The 17,315-nt window shown below is 40.1% G+C and overlaps 1 protein-coding gene across 1 annotated transcript in view; it reads left to right on the top strand.

The window, feature by feature from the left end:
* Positions 1 to 17,315, top strand: part of LOC126251307 (intermembrane lipid transfer protein VPS13D) — a 520,493-nt gene that overhangs the window by 413,557 nt on the left and 89,621 nt on the right. The window contains 1 exon segment of the mRNA XM_049951633.1: positions 7,048 to 7,080. Within this exon segment, the coding sequence (XP_049807590.1) occupies positions 7,048 to 7,080 (33 nt within the window).

The raw sequence follows: 17,315 nt of genomic DNA, 5'->3' as shown, positions 1-17,315 counted from the left end.
TCAGACCCTCCACTCAGCTCTGCACCAAAGGACAACAGTCAGTTCTGTTGACAATATTGCAGGTGATGAGCTCTGCCTTAATCTCACAAGCAAGACGGGCAGTCTACCATTTCTGCTAGCTGCCTGAAACGAGAGAGAATCTCCTCCAATCCAAAGTGACACACATCATTGGTACCAACATGAGCCACCACCTGCAGTTGGCTGCACCCTGTACTCTTCATGGTATCCAGAAACACTATTTCCACATCTGGAATGACTCCCACCAGTATGCACACGGAGTGCACGCTGGCTTCCTTCCCCTCCTTGGCAGCCATGTTCCTAAGGGGCCCCATTACGCGCCTAATGTCGGAGCTCCCTACTATCAGCAAACCCAACCTCTGTGAATGCCCAGACCCTACAGGTCGAGAAGCTTCCTCTGGAATGGAGTGGACGACTGCATCCGGCTTAGAGACTTCATCAGCCACATAAACCTGCTCATCAAACATACCAGGGAGGTCCTATGATCGGCCTCTCAGAAGGTCTTTTGCTCAGTCTGCCACTTCACTTGACCACGGGTGAGAGGTCAACATCAGTGCTGACTGTATCCGAGGCGGCTACAGCAAAGGACCGGTTAGGGGGGGGGGGGGGGGGGGTACATGCTCGACGTCCCTCGCATCCATGCGTATGACCCACAGTGGTGCCCCTTGGCAGCAGTCTCAAGCTGTGTGACGGAAGCCAACAACGCCTAGAACTGTGAGCGAAGGGTCACCAACTCAGCTCACATCTGTATATAGCAATCGCAGTTACTATCCATTACTGAAGTCGCTCCTGTTTGAAGCTTGTAAAAATAACAAATGAACAGTGTACTCAGCTTATTAGCAGGAGAAACTCAAGGTGCTCTCTCACTGACAGTCTGACACTGAGCTATACTAACCAAAACAAACAAACAAAAGACTGTACAATACGAGGTTTGATACATGTGTCGATAACAACGGTGGTACTGTATGCTACACTGTTATTAAAATAAAAGGTTTGTCGAGTAAGCACTCAAACACGCAAGAAATTTCAAAAATAAACTAGTAACTACACAGATAACTGAAAATAAAACACTCTTGTTTGAAGCTCCTAAAAGATATATAACAAACGAATGGTCTACTTGCCTTACTAGCTGCAGGAACTTCAGGTTTTCTCTCACTGATGGTCTAACTGACAATTCCTATCATACTGGTTATTAGAGCTTCTTCCTGTTCCATTCACATATGAAATGCATGAAGAGTGACTGTTTAAATGCCTCTGTGCATACTGGAATTAGCCTAACCTTGTTCTCACAATCCCTGTTGGAGAAATATGTAGGTGGTTGTAGTATATTCCTAGCTTCATCATTTAAAGCTGGTTCTTGGTACTTTGTATGTAGGCTTTCTTGGGATAGTGTGCACCTACTTTCCAAGAGTCTGCAAGTTCAGTTTCTTCAGCATCTACCTCCATAACATTCTTCCAAGAGTCAAAAAAATGTGTGACCATTCATGCTGCCCATTTCTGTATATAAGCAGTATCCTATGTTCATTCTATTTGGTACAATCCTACACACTTGATCATAATTCTAAAATGTTTCTCACAAGTAGTTTGTAAGCAATTTCCTTTGTAAACTGATGCTATTTAAAGTATTGTTAGTGCAATCTTCTCTCTTACCAACATAGGCAGTTCATCTCATAACTTGATTAATAGTCTCAGCCCATATAATTGTCACTTCAAATCACTAAATTCTCTTAGCTAGGTGTTTTTTTAAATAGTTTTTGTGAATAGTGTAAACACTCTTCAGTAGGGTTCTAAAATTGCTACACATCCTTTTAGCAGCCATTTCCTACTACCTTCTACTGCACCACTCAAAAAATATATCTGATTAAAGTGATTTCAACTGTTCTCAACTCTACTACATGGTCCAGTCACATTAATGTTACTGTCCCCTGTGTTTGGCATCAACATACAACTCACAGACAGCAGGTGGCAGAAGCATCAGTGAAAGGTATATAAACTGTTGGGGGGATGTGGAAAAAAATGCAGTCATTATTGGAATGTGGAAATGGAATGATTTAGCTGACATCAAAAAGGGCATGATCATTGACTTTCAGGCCAAGAGTGGAAGGTTTTTTTAAATGGCAAAGTTTTTAAATTGTTTATATGTCACTGTGGTTAAAGTACATTTCGCATGGCACAATAACACTATCAAAAACTAGCAAAAAGCCAGCTGTGGAGCACTACAGGCCATAGATGACAGGAGTGAACAAAAGCTGCACAGATGTGTACAGGTGAGTAGACATGCAACTGTTGAGTAATTGACCACCCAGATGAACCAAGAGGCTACCAGTAGTGTCTCGTCAATGACCGTCCAGTGTATGTTGCTGCGTATTGGCCTCCACAGCTGGCACCTGGTTGATAACACTCACCCTGACTGCTGTTTATTGGCAATGCAGGCTAGAATTTGCATGCAATCACCACAGCTGGTTGTCCACTGAGTGCCTACAGTCAGCCTTTTCAGATGAATCATGTTTTATGCTCCATCAGACAGATGGCTTTTAGCTTGTGTGATGTAAAACCTCTGAAAACAAACTAGGAGGGAGCTTTATGGATTGGGGAATGTTTTCATGGCATTCTCTGGTTGGCCTCACCATGCTGGAAGGCACAGTAGATCAACACAAGTTTCCATATATCCATGGGGTCCATGTCCACCCTGACATGTACTTCATTTTTCCTCTTCATGGTGACATCTAGCAGCAGGACACTGCAACATGTCACATAGCTCACAATGTATGTGCAAGGCTCTGAGAGCACCAGGATGAGTTTACAAAATTGCCCTGGCAACTGACTCTCCATATTATATCCAGTCAAGAATTGTTGGGACCATGTAAATCATGTTGCTCACGCCATGGGTCATCAACTGAGAAATGTAGCACAGCTGGTCACAGTACTGGAGTAGACATAACTCCACATCCCTGTTGGTACCTTCCAGTATCTCACTGACTCACTTCTTTCACATCTCGCACTGCCAAAGGCGTTTATTCAGGTTTTTGACATGTGGTCCCATTAATGTGACTGGACAGAGTAATACGTATTCCACTCATCTATGAAATGGTACCTGACTTTAAACGGAACATTACTCTGTTGATAACAATTGTAAAGATACTGAAAACATTCAGCGTTTCACCTTTGTTTTGCTACCATAAATTTTAGTTCCTGTGCCCTCTCTGAGTGGCTGGACACCAACTCTGGTGCCACTAACAGACTTCACATATCATCAGAATTTCTTTGAGTTTTGTGAGAGATACTTTGAAAAGATTATGCTAGGATAACCATTGAAGGCCTTCTTGACAACTAAACGCATTTCATCCAGGATCTCTGTCTCTGTAACTCTATGCTTTGTTTACACATATTGTGCAGTATTCCTTGTTTCTTTAGATGTTTCTTTACAATAACTGTACATCATGTAGTGTACTTCCCACCATGAACTGTTCTACTAAGTATACAGGGTGGTCCATTGATCGTGACCGGGCCAAATATCTCACGATATAAGCATCAAATGAAAAAACTACAAAGAACGAAACTTGTCTAGCTTGAAGGGGGTACCAGATGGCGCTAAGGTTGGCCCACTAAATGGCACTGCTATAGCTCAAACGGATATCAACTGCGTTTTTTTAAATAGGAACCCCCATTTTTTATTACATATTAGTGTATTATGTAAAGAAACATGAATGTTTTTGTTGGACCACTTTTTCGCTTTGTGATAGATGGCGCTGTAATAGTCACAAACATATGGCTCTCAATTTTAGATGAACAGTTGGTAACTGGTAGGTTTTTTAAATTAAAATACAGAATGTAGGTACAGTTGAACACTTTATTTCAGTTGTTCCAATGTGATACATGTACCTATGTGAACTTATCATTTCTGAGAACGCATGCTGTTACAGCATGATTATCTGCAAATACCACATTGATGCAATAAGTGCCCAAAATGATGTCCGTCAACCTCAATGCATTTGGCAATACATGTAACGATATTCCTCTCAACAGCGAGTAGTTCGCCTTCTGTAATGTTTGCACATGCATTGACAATGCGCTGATGCATGTTGTCAGGCGTTGTCGGTGGATCACGATAGCAAATATCCTTCAACTTTCCCCACAGAAAGAAATCCAGGGACGCCAGATCCGGCAAACGTGCGGGCCATGGTATGGTGCTTCGACGACCAATCCATCTGTCATGAAATATGCTATTCAATACCGCTTCAATTGTTCGCGAGCTATGTGCTGGACATCCATCATGTTGGAAGTACATCACCATTCTGTCATGCAGTGAAACATCTTGTAATAACATTGGTAGAACATTATGTAGGAAATCAGCATACATTGCACCATTTAGATTGCCATCGATAAAATGGGGGCCAATTATCCTTCTTCCCATAATTCCGTATCATACATTAACCCGCCAAGATCGCCGATGTTCCTTTTGTCACAGCCATTGTGGATTTTCCGTTGCCCAATAGTGCATATTATGCCGGTTTACGTTACCGCTGTTGGTGAATGATGCTTCATCGCTAAATACAACGCATGCCAAAAAATCTGTCATCATCCCATAATTTCTCTTGTGCCCAGTGACAGAACTGTACACGAAGTTCAAAGTCATTGCCATGTAACTCCTGGTGCATAGAAATATGGTATGGGTGCAATCGATGTTGACGTAGCATTCTCATCACTGACGTTTTTGAGATTCCCGATTCTTGCGCAATTTGTCAGCTACTGATGTGCGGATTAGCCACGACAGCAGCTAAAAGACCTACTTGGGCATCATCATTTGTTGCAGGTTGTGGTTGACGTTTTACATGTGGCTGAACACTTCCTGTTTCCTTAAATAACGTAACTATCCAGTGAACGGTCCAGACAGTTGGATAATATACGCCCATTGGGCATTTTGATCACAATAGCCACACATCAACACAATATTGGCCTTTCCCGCAATTGGTAAACGGTCCATTTTAACACAGGTAGTGTATCATGAAGCAAATACCGTCCGCACTGGCAGAATGTTGCGTGATACCACATACTTATACATTTGCGACTATTACAGCGCCATCTATCACAAAGTAAAAACATTCATATTTCTTTACATACTACACGAATATGTAATAAAAAATTGGGGGTTTCTATTTTAAAAAACACTGTTGATATCCGTTAGACCTATGGCAGCGCCATCTAGTGGGTCAACCATAGCACCATCTGGTTTCCCCCTTCAAGCTGGATGAGTTTCGTTCTTTGTAGTTTTTTTCGTTTGATGCTTATTTCGTGAGATATTTGGCCTGGTCACTATCAGTGGACCACCCTGTATATCCATCCAGTGCTTGGTCAAGTACTATTTTATACCTGAGTCACAGTTCTTCTACATGTTCCTGCCCAAGAGTGAATGTTTTGAATTTTTCTTTGAGAGACATGATATGATTGTCTCTTTATTTTACTTATGGTATATGCAAGCCTCCTCATTTTAGTAATTATTATTGCTAAAAATGCCTTGTGATCTCTGAGGATGTCCATATTGAATCTGGTATCGAAAGGTCAGGTCAATTTGTTGCTATTAGGGCTAATTTATTTCCATCATGAGTGGTCTTCTAAAGTATCTGGTCTACTTAGTTTTCAGAGAAGGCGTTTTGTAATATTTTGTACTGTTCCTTTGTCATTCCTATTACTTAAAAATCTGTAATTATCCCAGTTTCTGAATGATTAAAATCTCCTTTGATGATGATGATGGTGTGATTGAGGAACATATGTATTGGTGAAATAAAGTTTTCTCTAAAGGTTTGATTAGATTTGGGGTTGAGTCGGGTGGTCAACTGGAAAATGCACCTATTGGTTTATGCTCAGACCTGATACTGAGTCTTGCCCATTCAATCTCAAGTTTAGATTCAGTTTCTAGCTTGGTGGATTTGAGTTTTGTATCTACTGCAACTTCCGTTTTCCCATTAGCGTATCCTTTTGATATACACATAAATTTTCCTCAATAATCTTGCTACTATCAATTTTGAGGTTTAACTTTTTTTTATCTATTGTTATGTGAGATCTAGTGCTTTTTAGGGTAGCTGCTCTTAAATATACTCATACTATGGCATATGGTACAGATGTTGTTACCTGGACTGTAATGAGAGTTCTTGTTGTTTTCAATACATTAGAATAAAAGTAATAAATTAACAGTGGATCCAAAAGAAAGATAAACAAAAGACCAATCATCCCTCATGAAGAAAAGGCTTTAGGTACTGGATAGCCACATAAAAAGTTGGTGGTTACTCCAATTCAGCTATAGAATTTGCATTTTTCATAATATTGTTACATTTTTCGTAAGAGATGGTTAATCTTTCCTCTCCTTATATTGTGTCTGTGGTTGGTGTATTTCTGTGGAAATTGTGTGATGGTGCAGGTTGGCCACATGTCAGTCCCTGGAAAATTCAAATACATCTAATTGACCCTTGGGAGTAGATTGTCTATTTATGTTATATATTCCCTTCAGATAGTCCATGCCAACTCCTCATAATTTCTTTAGGAACAGCCTGTATGATCATCTAGAACTGAAGATTAATGTGAAGTGTTATCCTCTGAAGCTAGGAATTTAACACTTATTACTAGTTAACTGTTGACTTTATTTTATTTCTCTTGAATGAAATTAAACCACAAATGGTGAGCATATGATTTCTTGGTTGAGTTAAAAAAAACTTGTTACATTTTTGTTTGAGGCATCACAATGAATGTGTTTATGCATGTCAATCTTTTTATTCTTGTTGTACATATTTCTTTGTTATGCGTGAGTTATATTGGAGATTGATGTACACTTCTTGTGCAAAATTAAAATTATTTATTTTGTTTTAAATCTGTTATGCAGTTACTTTAGCTTGTGATTGAAAATTATACAACTTTTTCAATGCATGCTACTAATTTTTGTTCTGTGGTTATTGTTTCTTTTTAAAAGACTAATCTTACATTTTCCTTTGATATTTAATTACTGCTTTGTTTAGTTTGCTGCTAATATTTTTTCAGGAGGATCCCGGTTAAGCTCTTCTTGGCAAATATGTAGGTATTTCATTCAGATTTCTGTTAAAATTTTATTTCTGATTAACTTTGCTTTTGTAACAAATGATTATTGCAATTAAATGAGTAAACGTGAGAATGATGAAAAAGATTCACTCAATAATGTTAGCTTTTCATTAATATTCCCCCTTCCAGTACTCTCATTTGATTTCTGTATTATTAATACAACCTATCCATAAGTGCTGTAGCTCTCTACTATTGCACCTAATGTTTATTGTAAGAGTTTCAGAGTAATGAGAGGTTTTATGAAGAATGTATAATACCACAAGTCAAACTGCTTTGTTAACAAGACTAAAACTCACGCTCACAGTATAATTTTATTTGACTATGAGCATGAAGTGCACGTATCGCTGAGACTATGCAGCAGTAGCATCACACTTGGAAATGAATACTTGATCCAGTCACACAGTACCCACTAGAAAATTATTACAGTACAGCTAATATTTTTACAGTATTTTGATGTTAATTCTGCAACGCTACGCATGCAACTTCAATATTGTCAGAAAATCTTGTGCTTACATCATTCATCGCCAGTCAGAGTTTCTGTATCGGGGAATGGTTTCCTTCATAGCCTCCTCAACTCACCTTGTCCAACGTACACTCGAATGTTTCCCCACCTGCAGCATGTAGACACCCATGTATTTTCCTTAGTATTGTTGAATTGGGGAAAATAAATCTCTCACCTTGAACATGTGTGAATATTTTAGAGCTCCATCAACATATGCCATTTGCTCAGACCGTGATATGCCCTCGACTGACAACACATTCATAGGTGTGCAACAAGGTTGATGATTCTGTTTTTGTCTGTAGGAATGGAATAGTCAAACCAGCAATACACTAATTGGCTTTCTATCAGTACTCCTTTGTTGATCTAATATTGTTGCTACTGGTGTTGTCAGTTCAAATGTGTCAGACTTTGAGGTGTGATTAAAATTGAACAGTTACTTTAAACTATGTTAGTACTATTATGTTATGTACATAGGTTATAGAAGATAGTAATATTCTACAGCCCAAACTTTTCCATTTGTACTGTAAATATATTCTAAGATAAGAATCAGATACTGATTGTGTGTTCAGAGGCTAGATCAAGGCTCACCAAGTAGGGTAGGTACTGAGCAATAATTGCTCGCTTTCAGCATAATACTTCATCATGTTAAGGAAACCAGAGAACACTTGTAACTCACCCAGAGATAGTTTATCTTCCGATTCTGACATGTGACGTGGGCGGTATTGATCTTTGCTGATTTGACTTGTGGGGACACTGAAGGTATATGGAGTGGCAGAAGGGAGGAAGGGAAATGATGGTATCAGAAAAAAAAAAAAAAATGTTCTGTGGTATAATTGGTAGATCTGTTCGAGGGCAGGTTAGGGAACTACTAAGAAGAATGTTAGAAGCAAAGAAGAGAGTACAGGGGACTCCTGAGGAGTCAAGTTGAGCAGTAAGAGCTTAAAAGATAAGAAGTGGTTCCAGAAGAAGGATAAACAGAGACTGATGTTGGGATGAGTGGCTGGATTTGGTGGCATGGGGCATGGTAGGATTATGAAATAGATTTAGAGCAGAGAGGTTGTGGAACAAAGGCTATGTAACAGAGTGAGTTTCCATCTGAACAGTTAATAAAAACTGGTGTTTTGGAGGTAGGGGGGTCCTCAGTTTCTTGGGTTGTGTAGAAGTCTTATGAGTCAACACCATTATTTTGTGCAATATGTTGTGTAACTGGGTAGTGTAGTTCTCTTTTGGCTGCAGTTTGACAGGTGACATTCTTCAGGGTGTGGAGTTGGTTTTTGGTTGTAGGTGCAGCAAAGTTTATAGATGATTTGGCTGCTTTTACAGGTTGCTCTGCTTTTAATGGGATAAGAAAGTTTATTGTAGAACTGAAATAGGAGGTGGTGGTTGATGAATGAGACAGATCTTGTACCTGGATCTTTCACATGACATAGGCATGTGCTTGGGAAAATAATGAGCAAGAGGCAGACAATGATATTGAGTATGTTGGGTTGATGGCAGAACATCACGGTGGGAGAAGTGGGAAGGTGGAATAGTTCCTTATTTCATAGTATTATGAGAGGTAGCTGAAGTCCTGCCAGATAATCTCATTCCACTTTTCCAGTGATAAAGTTATGGTGAGAGAGAGAGTTGTCAAGATCACTACTCACTCATCAGTTGACAACATTGGCAAATTTGGTGGCTCTGATGGAGGACTTTATCAGAAAGCTAAGTGAAATTCTGTCCTCACTAGGTACCTAACGGAGCTTAAGTTATTTCCACAGCAATAAGAGGTTAGGGACTTTGATCTGTCATGGACATGCAAAGTACAACTATTGCATTTGGATCAGCATCTTTCTCCTTCATTTTCTACTCACTAGAATTTATTTGTGATTGAATTTGACAGTGTTATACTTTTGAAATCTGATCTTGGATATGTATTTGTCCACAGTCATGTGTAAAGTTTTCTAGTTACACCAGTAGTATTATTTGTACATCAGCTTCAGAAGGTTAACTATCTCATTTGAGACATTGCTAACATAGAACTTAGGGAGACGATTGAATGAAAGTCATAGACAGCACTGCGCAGATGTCAGTAATGAAGTATGCCTTGTTATCACAAAGCTTTGTAAATCAGTCTCAATTTTGATGTGGCTGCTATCTTTAAATTCAGAGGGGCTGCTGTATGAATGAAGCTTTATACAGCTTACGATAATGATAGCAGGTGAAGAAATGAATTAAAATTTGTGACATGGTCGGGACTTGAACCAGGGTCTCCCAGCTTACTAGGCATGGTTCTAGGCATTATACCATTATACGAGGATGGTTTGAAAAGTTCTCGGAACGGATTAGGAAAAAAGTACTTACATCACAGACACTTTTTTATTTTTCAATGTAGTCTCCTTGGGTATTAATACACTTGGTCCAACAATGTTCCAGGGCATTCATCCCATCTCAAAAATGGATTTCCTCCAGGCCTGAAAAATAGTTGTCAACTACGGCTATCAATTTTTTATTTGAAGTGAATCTACATCCACCAAGAAAAATTTTCAGTTTTGGTAAGAGATGAAAGTCTGACAGAGCCATATCAGGTGAATAAGGCAGGTGCGGCAGCAGTTCATACCTTAGTTTGTGTAATTTTGCCATGGCGATGGCAAACGTGTGTGGCCGTGCATTGATCTAGCATCAAGACTTGCGGCACCCATCTTGCAGATAATTTTTTCATTTCTAATTCTTCAGTTAAAATGTGATACACCATTTCAGATGACATCTGGTAAGGATGAGCAATTTCACGCACTTTCAATCGGTGATCCTCCATGACCATTTTGTGCACTTTTGCAGTGATTTCTGGAGTAGTGACACATCATGACTGACCACTGCGTGGATCATCGTCTAAGCTCTCCCGATCACATTTAAATTCATTTGTGCACTTGGCAACAGTTGAATATGAAGGAGCAGAGTCCCCAGTGTATTCTGGAAATCACCATGAATGTCCTTTGCTTTCATATCTTTCTTTATGAAGTACTTAATCGCTGCTCAAATCCCGATACACCCCCCCCCCTCCCCCCCCATCTTCGTGAATCACTACACGGGAACAACAACAGAACCACGTCACCGCCACAGGTCTTTTCCAAGAGCACTGACGTGGTGTGTGTTTACAGGCAACAGTCCAATGAATATTATGTGAACAACCCGTTGCGCTAGCGCTGACCTCTCGTCGTGATTCAGAGAACTTTTCAAACCACCCAACACAGCTGCATGGGCTACCCTAGCCTATTGTCCACTCTAACACAAACTTCAGTTCATGTTTTCAGCTTGTTTTCCCCTTCTTATATAATCACTGTATTGGAATAGCACCTGTATGTGGCACAAATTTTAATTCATTTCTTCAGCTGCTATCATTATTGTAGATGAAGATGAGACTCAAATATCTCAAGGAAATGTTAATTGTATGAGGTTAATATAGTTTGCTTATGTTAAATTTCTTGCAGAAATTAATGATGATGGATATAGCTTAAACGTGAATCTCAGATAATATGAGGATCATTTCAAAAGTTCTGCACACTATGAGACAGAACTGAAGAAAATAATTTATTTTACAACTTACCTTTACAGGCCTTCAATATAATCTCCATTTTTGCTTATGACATCTTTCCAATGTTTTGGCAATGTCTGTATTCCAGATAGAGCCCCTTCATTGTTGAGCTGTCTGATTACTTGGGTCACCTCACTGCAAGCTTCTCAAATGTATAAAAACATTTTCCACGGAATGATTCCTTCAGTTCGGGAAACAAAGTCTGATTGGCTCGTATCAGGACTCTATGGTGCGTGGGGAAGTATTTCCCATCCACATTTGTCACCCATTTCACTCACAGGTATAGCAGTGTGCTGTCTTCCATTAATGTGTGAAATGAGGACAGCAGCTGCAAGCATTTCAGGCCTTCTTTAATGAATTTTTGGGTGCTAAACATTTTGCAGAAACATCTTGTAGTATGTACCTGTTACAGACATCCCCTGGGGCACTCTGTTTGTAGCTATGACTCCATTCCTGTCATACACAAAGGTCATCATCAGGTTCACCTTTGACTGTTGGTGGCAGAATTTTTTTGGGCGTGGAGAGTTGGGACTTTCTCATCGTAATGACTGGAACTTCAGTCCTGGCTCAAAATCCTGTAACCAGGTTTCATCATTTGTAACAATCCGTTTCAGAAACTGTTCTCCTTCAGTTTGATAACATTGAAACAATTTTGCAATTCATTTGTGACCTACTTTCTGCTCTGCACTCAGACCATGCAGAACCCATTTGGCAGCAGCTTTTCCCATCTACAACTTTTCAGTTATGATTCTGTAAACTGAAGTGACAGGCAGTCTGGCTTGTGAAATTTTCTCACTTGTTTTTGTCACTCCTCCATCAAAGTCTCATTAACAGTAACTTGATAAATGAAGCCTATTGCTGTTGATGGCCTTCCACTTCCTTGGGTCGTCCTCAGCGCTTACCTGATCTTACAACCGGGCCACTGTGATACTGTGCTACGATCCACTACACTATTCCACAGTATTCCTTTCAGTGTTGTAAATTTCAGTTGTGTTCTTTCCACGTGGGGATTCGATTTTGATATAGTACCACACTACAAATAATCCAGCCTGACTAGGTTTCAACTTCCATTGTAAACCTGAACAACTCATGACACAGCCACACAAATCAGCAAACACAAATATAGACATCACAACTGACATGAATTTCAACTTGATCACACCATCATAACAGTCGCGCATGCGTAGTGTGCAGGATTTTTTAAAATGATCCCCAAAGTTCAAATGTCTTCAGTACAAACAAATAGGTAATCACTAAACAGGAGTAGTTCACATTTTAATAGGTGTGCAAAAACTTTTGAAGCTGATACATTTCCGTGTAGAAAATAATGTTTTACATAATTTTTATGTTGTTGTCTCACTCAGGTACTAGGATACAGGGTATTGCATTTTACTCTTGACCATAAAGAATAAGTGTAATTGGTTGCTTGTTTCATTCTTACATTCAATACAGTTAAATAACATTAATGTTTAGTTAACAGTTTATCCTATTTGTGATTTATTTGTTTAAGTCCTGAGGGCTTTCCACTGTTCTGAAAGAGCAGCACATAAGCTTTTGCATTAGCAATATTATCCCAGTTATTAAGTTATTCTACTTCTCCTAAAATCGGTAATATTGCATAAATACAGAAGCCGTTGTGTCACCAAGATAGTACTGCAGAATGATATAAACAGTTGAGGATGAAGAATATAGATCTTTCTGCCATAAAACTAATAACAAGGTAAGTTACCTTTTATACAGAACTCTAAATGGTGAAATCTTCACCTTGCCTTTGATTTGTGATGACATCAGTTTCTGTGAAAGTTACTGGTGCAACAAACAAAAGATGAATCGCTGGTTTAGCAAAGGATATTTATTATTCCGATGTGTTGTTTTGTGTATAATTCTTTGTATTTGCATTGGTTAAGACTTCGTGCTTAATAAAGTCATGTGTTCCATACTTTTCATGTCTCAAATTTATATGATAGTTATTTCCGGTCATCTAATTACCCATTGTGGTGACCCAATGTGATTCTTTGAGGAGGAGATACTGAACTGAGATGTTCTCTTTTGTCAGTGTCAAACTTCCACACCATTCTAGTCTAAGTGCCCACTCTCATGGTTCATCCACAGAGTGCATCTTTCAACAACATGCAGTCCACGACAAGGATGAAAGTACATCATTGTTGCAAATTTAGAGAGAGCAGTGATGGAAAAAATAGAAGATGTTCTATCGCAACATTGCTACACATCACTAAAGGAGGTGCTTATACAACGCCATACATTGTCGCAAATGCTTCAGCCACAGAGAGTGTTTGATGACGAGCAGCTAGGTCACTGATCTGCATCTCAAATGTTCTGAGCCTTTATGTTACGCATGCTATTTGCACAGTCATTGTAGGCATTGGCAGAGAAGGCTGACTCGGTAGCGAACATCCTGTCTGAAGTGCCAGTAGGCGCTAAAATTGGGATTATGACTGACAACAGTCACAAAACAAGCATTGAAGCAGCAAGTGCTGACACAAGCACCAAAATGTGTGTGATGAGCACAGACGCTCCAGTGCAGGAGAAAAAGTGGAACAGTTATAAAATCAAATTGCGCACCTAAACTTGAGGTTATCAGCACAGCGGTACAAATTCCAATGCTGCTATTGACATACTCCTGAAGAGTGGACCAGGCACCAGAAAGGTTATCAGCATAGATTTGATGTGACTGCTGATGAATGGAGCTGACATTTTTGAGACTTAGGTTGCCAGTGCACCAGTATGTGCTGTTATCCAAATGTTGTAAACGAACCTTAGAGGATTCTGACATTCGTCATCAATAATGTGTATGTCACAGCTGAAGGATGAAAGGCAGCATGCAAACACAACACCATTGACATTGCACTGCTCACAGAGGCTATTCTTACACAATTGCATCTACAATAGAAATTTCCATGTTGATTCCAGGTCCCAAACAGCTGAGTGTTGAACTTGCCACACCGACACAGCATACACTCACCACAGTGAATGATATGGTGAACAGAGAATGACATTGGATTTGAGTGCTCAGTATGAGGCTACTTGGATATTTACTATCACTAATTTCGCTGACCCTGTACTCAATGTGGATTTATTCTCTCATTCATCCATTGCCAAATTTAGCTAACTATTGTTTAATTACATTGTGCCACAGTGCCAATCCATCCACCCTGTCATATGTGTTGGTAAATGGGGAGTCAGTTGTCCCCTACCAACATTGTAGAAACCAACCGAGTCTGTCACATGATGCTGAAAGAAACTGCTACTACAGTAGATAACAGCAATCTTTTTGGTCACTACTTCAAGAATTTCCAGCGTTCACCTGTATGATTACCACCAACAAGAAGTATCGTCACTTGACAATGCACCATATCCACACACCATCTGGTCAACCAGTCGCAGCTCATCTGTGGGGGCTTCCACCTCACATTCTCCTGACAGTGCAAGCAGGGCTCAAAGAGCTGTTGAAAGCAGGTATTGTGACTTGATAAAATAGGCATTGGGAAGCTCCACTACACATGGTATGCAAAAGGGATGGCTCCTGGCAGTGATGTAGGGATTACATGGCACTTGTGCCCTCCACAATTTCCGATTGTCACCCTGTGTCTCTATTGACTGAGTTTAACAGTGCCATCACTTATGCTCAGGTCTCTACTGTGGTCAATTGTACAAAGGCATTTTTGTAAATTCTGATAGTGCCAGAGGACATTCAAACACCTGCTGTATTAATGTGTTTTGGACTTTTTCAGCATAAATTTGTCTTGTGGTTTGAGAAATGCCATGCAGACATGGCAGTGTTTTATGCATGTAGAGCTGTGTGGGTTACCATTCCTAATTCTTCTACAGGGATGATATCCTCATGTTTTCATCTGCAGTTTGGGAGCATCTGTCTCACTTGAGACAGCTTTTTCAGCACCTACTGGAGTATGGCATAGTCATTAATACTGCGGAGAGTGTTTTCGGCAAATGAGAGTGGCAGTTTTTTTGGGTATGTTGTCTCATCAGTCGGCCCATCACCACTTCCTGAACATGTGGCAGCAGTGCAAGATATGCCTTTGCCAACAATTGGAAGAGGATTGCCCAGATTTCTAGGAATGTTAAATTACTAAGGTGACAACTTTCAGGGCTGGCAAGTCAGCAGGAACCAATTACTGCACTGCTCTCAGGCAAGCATACAACCAGCTGCTGGAAGGTCCTTGGACTTTGGGGAGTGAAGCAGCATTTGATAAAGTCAAGCAATGTTTGGCACAAGCAGCACAGCTGGCTCACCCACACATTAGTGCCCAATTGGCTGTAATGGATGTGAACCAAAATACAATTGGCACAACATTGCAGCAGAGAGTGGATGGTTGATGGCAGCATCTTGCCTTTTACTAACAGAACATTACACCATAACAGAAGAAATGGGGTGCTGTTGATCTCAAGTAGTTGGTGATCTACACAGCCATTAAACATTTTTTATTATGTGTGGAAGGAATAAATTTTACAATTTTTACTGACCACAAACCACTAATTTGCTTCTTCCAGTGTTTGAGAGATCATGGCTCACATCGGCAGTGTAAGCAAGTGGGTTATATAATGCAATTTACAACTCTTGTCCATCACATTTCATGTAGAAACAGCATTGCCACAGGTTGCCTGTCACAAAATAGTGCCAGCTTACAGACGGTGCCGTGAGCTGAGATAGTGGCTAAGCAACAAAAAGACACAGTACTGCACAACTTGCTCCAAAGTGAACACACAGCCTTGTAGTTATGACACATTTTTGTTCCATATTGTGTCATGAGTGTCTGGTCTGACACATCCCGAGCAAACAATGCTTGTACATACCCGCAGAATTTTGGCTCATCCGGGCATCCAAGCAACAGCAAAGTTAGTGGCAAGCTAGGTGGTGTGGTCCACAATCCAGAAGGACTGCTGTGATTTGGCACACTCTTGCCGAAGTTGCTAGTGCACCAAAGTTGGCAGACATTCCTTACAACTGGCTGCACATTTTGCAACCCCAGAAGCAAGATTTTCACACATACATGTGGACGTAGTAGGATCGTTACCCTTCTCAGATGGTCACTGCTATCTAGTAACTGTAATGGATCATTTCTTGAGGTGGCCGAAGCTGTTACCATACCACACATATCCACAGAAGGAGTTACAAAGACATTGGTGCATATATGGTTTACGAGGTCTGGCATTCCTCAGATCGTTAAACTAACTGCGGACACCAGATTGAGTCACAGCTGTTTAACGAGCTTCTTCAACTGTGCGGCTGCAACTACCTTCCCATTACTAGCTACCATATCACCAGTAATGAAATGGTGGAATGGTTCCATCACATGCTAAAGGTGGCATTGATGGGTTACTCGTAAATGTGGACAGATGCCTTGCTGTTGGTATTGTTAGGACTGTGCGCAATACTAAAGGAGGATCTGCGGTATTTGCCAGCTCACCTAGTCTGTGTCAAGCAGTTGTGTGTTACCAGGACAACTCATTGTTCCAGCACCAATTCAGTCGACCACTCCACATACAGTAACAGAGTTTGCATGGCACTTCAGGTACCATATGAAATGTTTGCATTCAGGTCCACCTGTCAAGTACTGAGAGAGAAATGTTTTCATCCATAGAGATCTGCTTACATGATCACAGTTGTGGCTCAGACATTATACTGTACAACGACTGTTACACCTTCTGTATACTGGTCCCTACAGAGTGCTTTTGAAAGAGAAGAATACCTTAAAGATTGACCCAAATGGCAGGCTTGAAACATTGTCATGGAGCAGCCAAAGCCTGCCTACCTGTATAAGGATGAACTTCCACAGCATTATCCTGGTGATTTTTCCAAGAGTTAAAAAGAAAGGAGAAATATATTAAGAAAGTTCTGAAATGTGGCTATAATGAAGAATTAACCATTCTTCTTCATAAGGTGAAGTGGACTGTCAGACTTAAGAATGAGGAAGTAATGAAGAAGGTGCAGGTAGAAAGAAGATTATTGGAAGTGATCAGAAAGAGGGGTAAAACTTGGCTGGGCCATATACTGCATAAGAATTTTCTGCAACAAACAGTTATAGAGGGAAAAGTGAAAAGGATGAGAGGAAGAGGTAGGAAGAGAATTAGAATGATGGCTAACATTAGAAGAGGATG

Source organism: Schistocerca nitens, chromosome 4 (assembly GCF_023898315.1).
Source record: "Schistocerca nitens isolate TAMUIC-IGC-003100 chromosome 4, iqSchNite1.1, whole genome shotgun sequence".
NCBI lineage: Eukaryota > Metazoa > Arthropoda > Insecta > Orthoptera > Acrididae > Schistocerca > Schistocerca nitens.
Note: the sequence above shows the minus strand (reverse complement) of the source record. Positions and strands in the feature narration are given on the sequence as shown.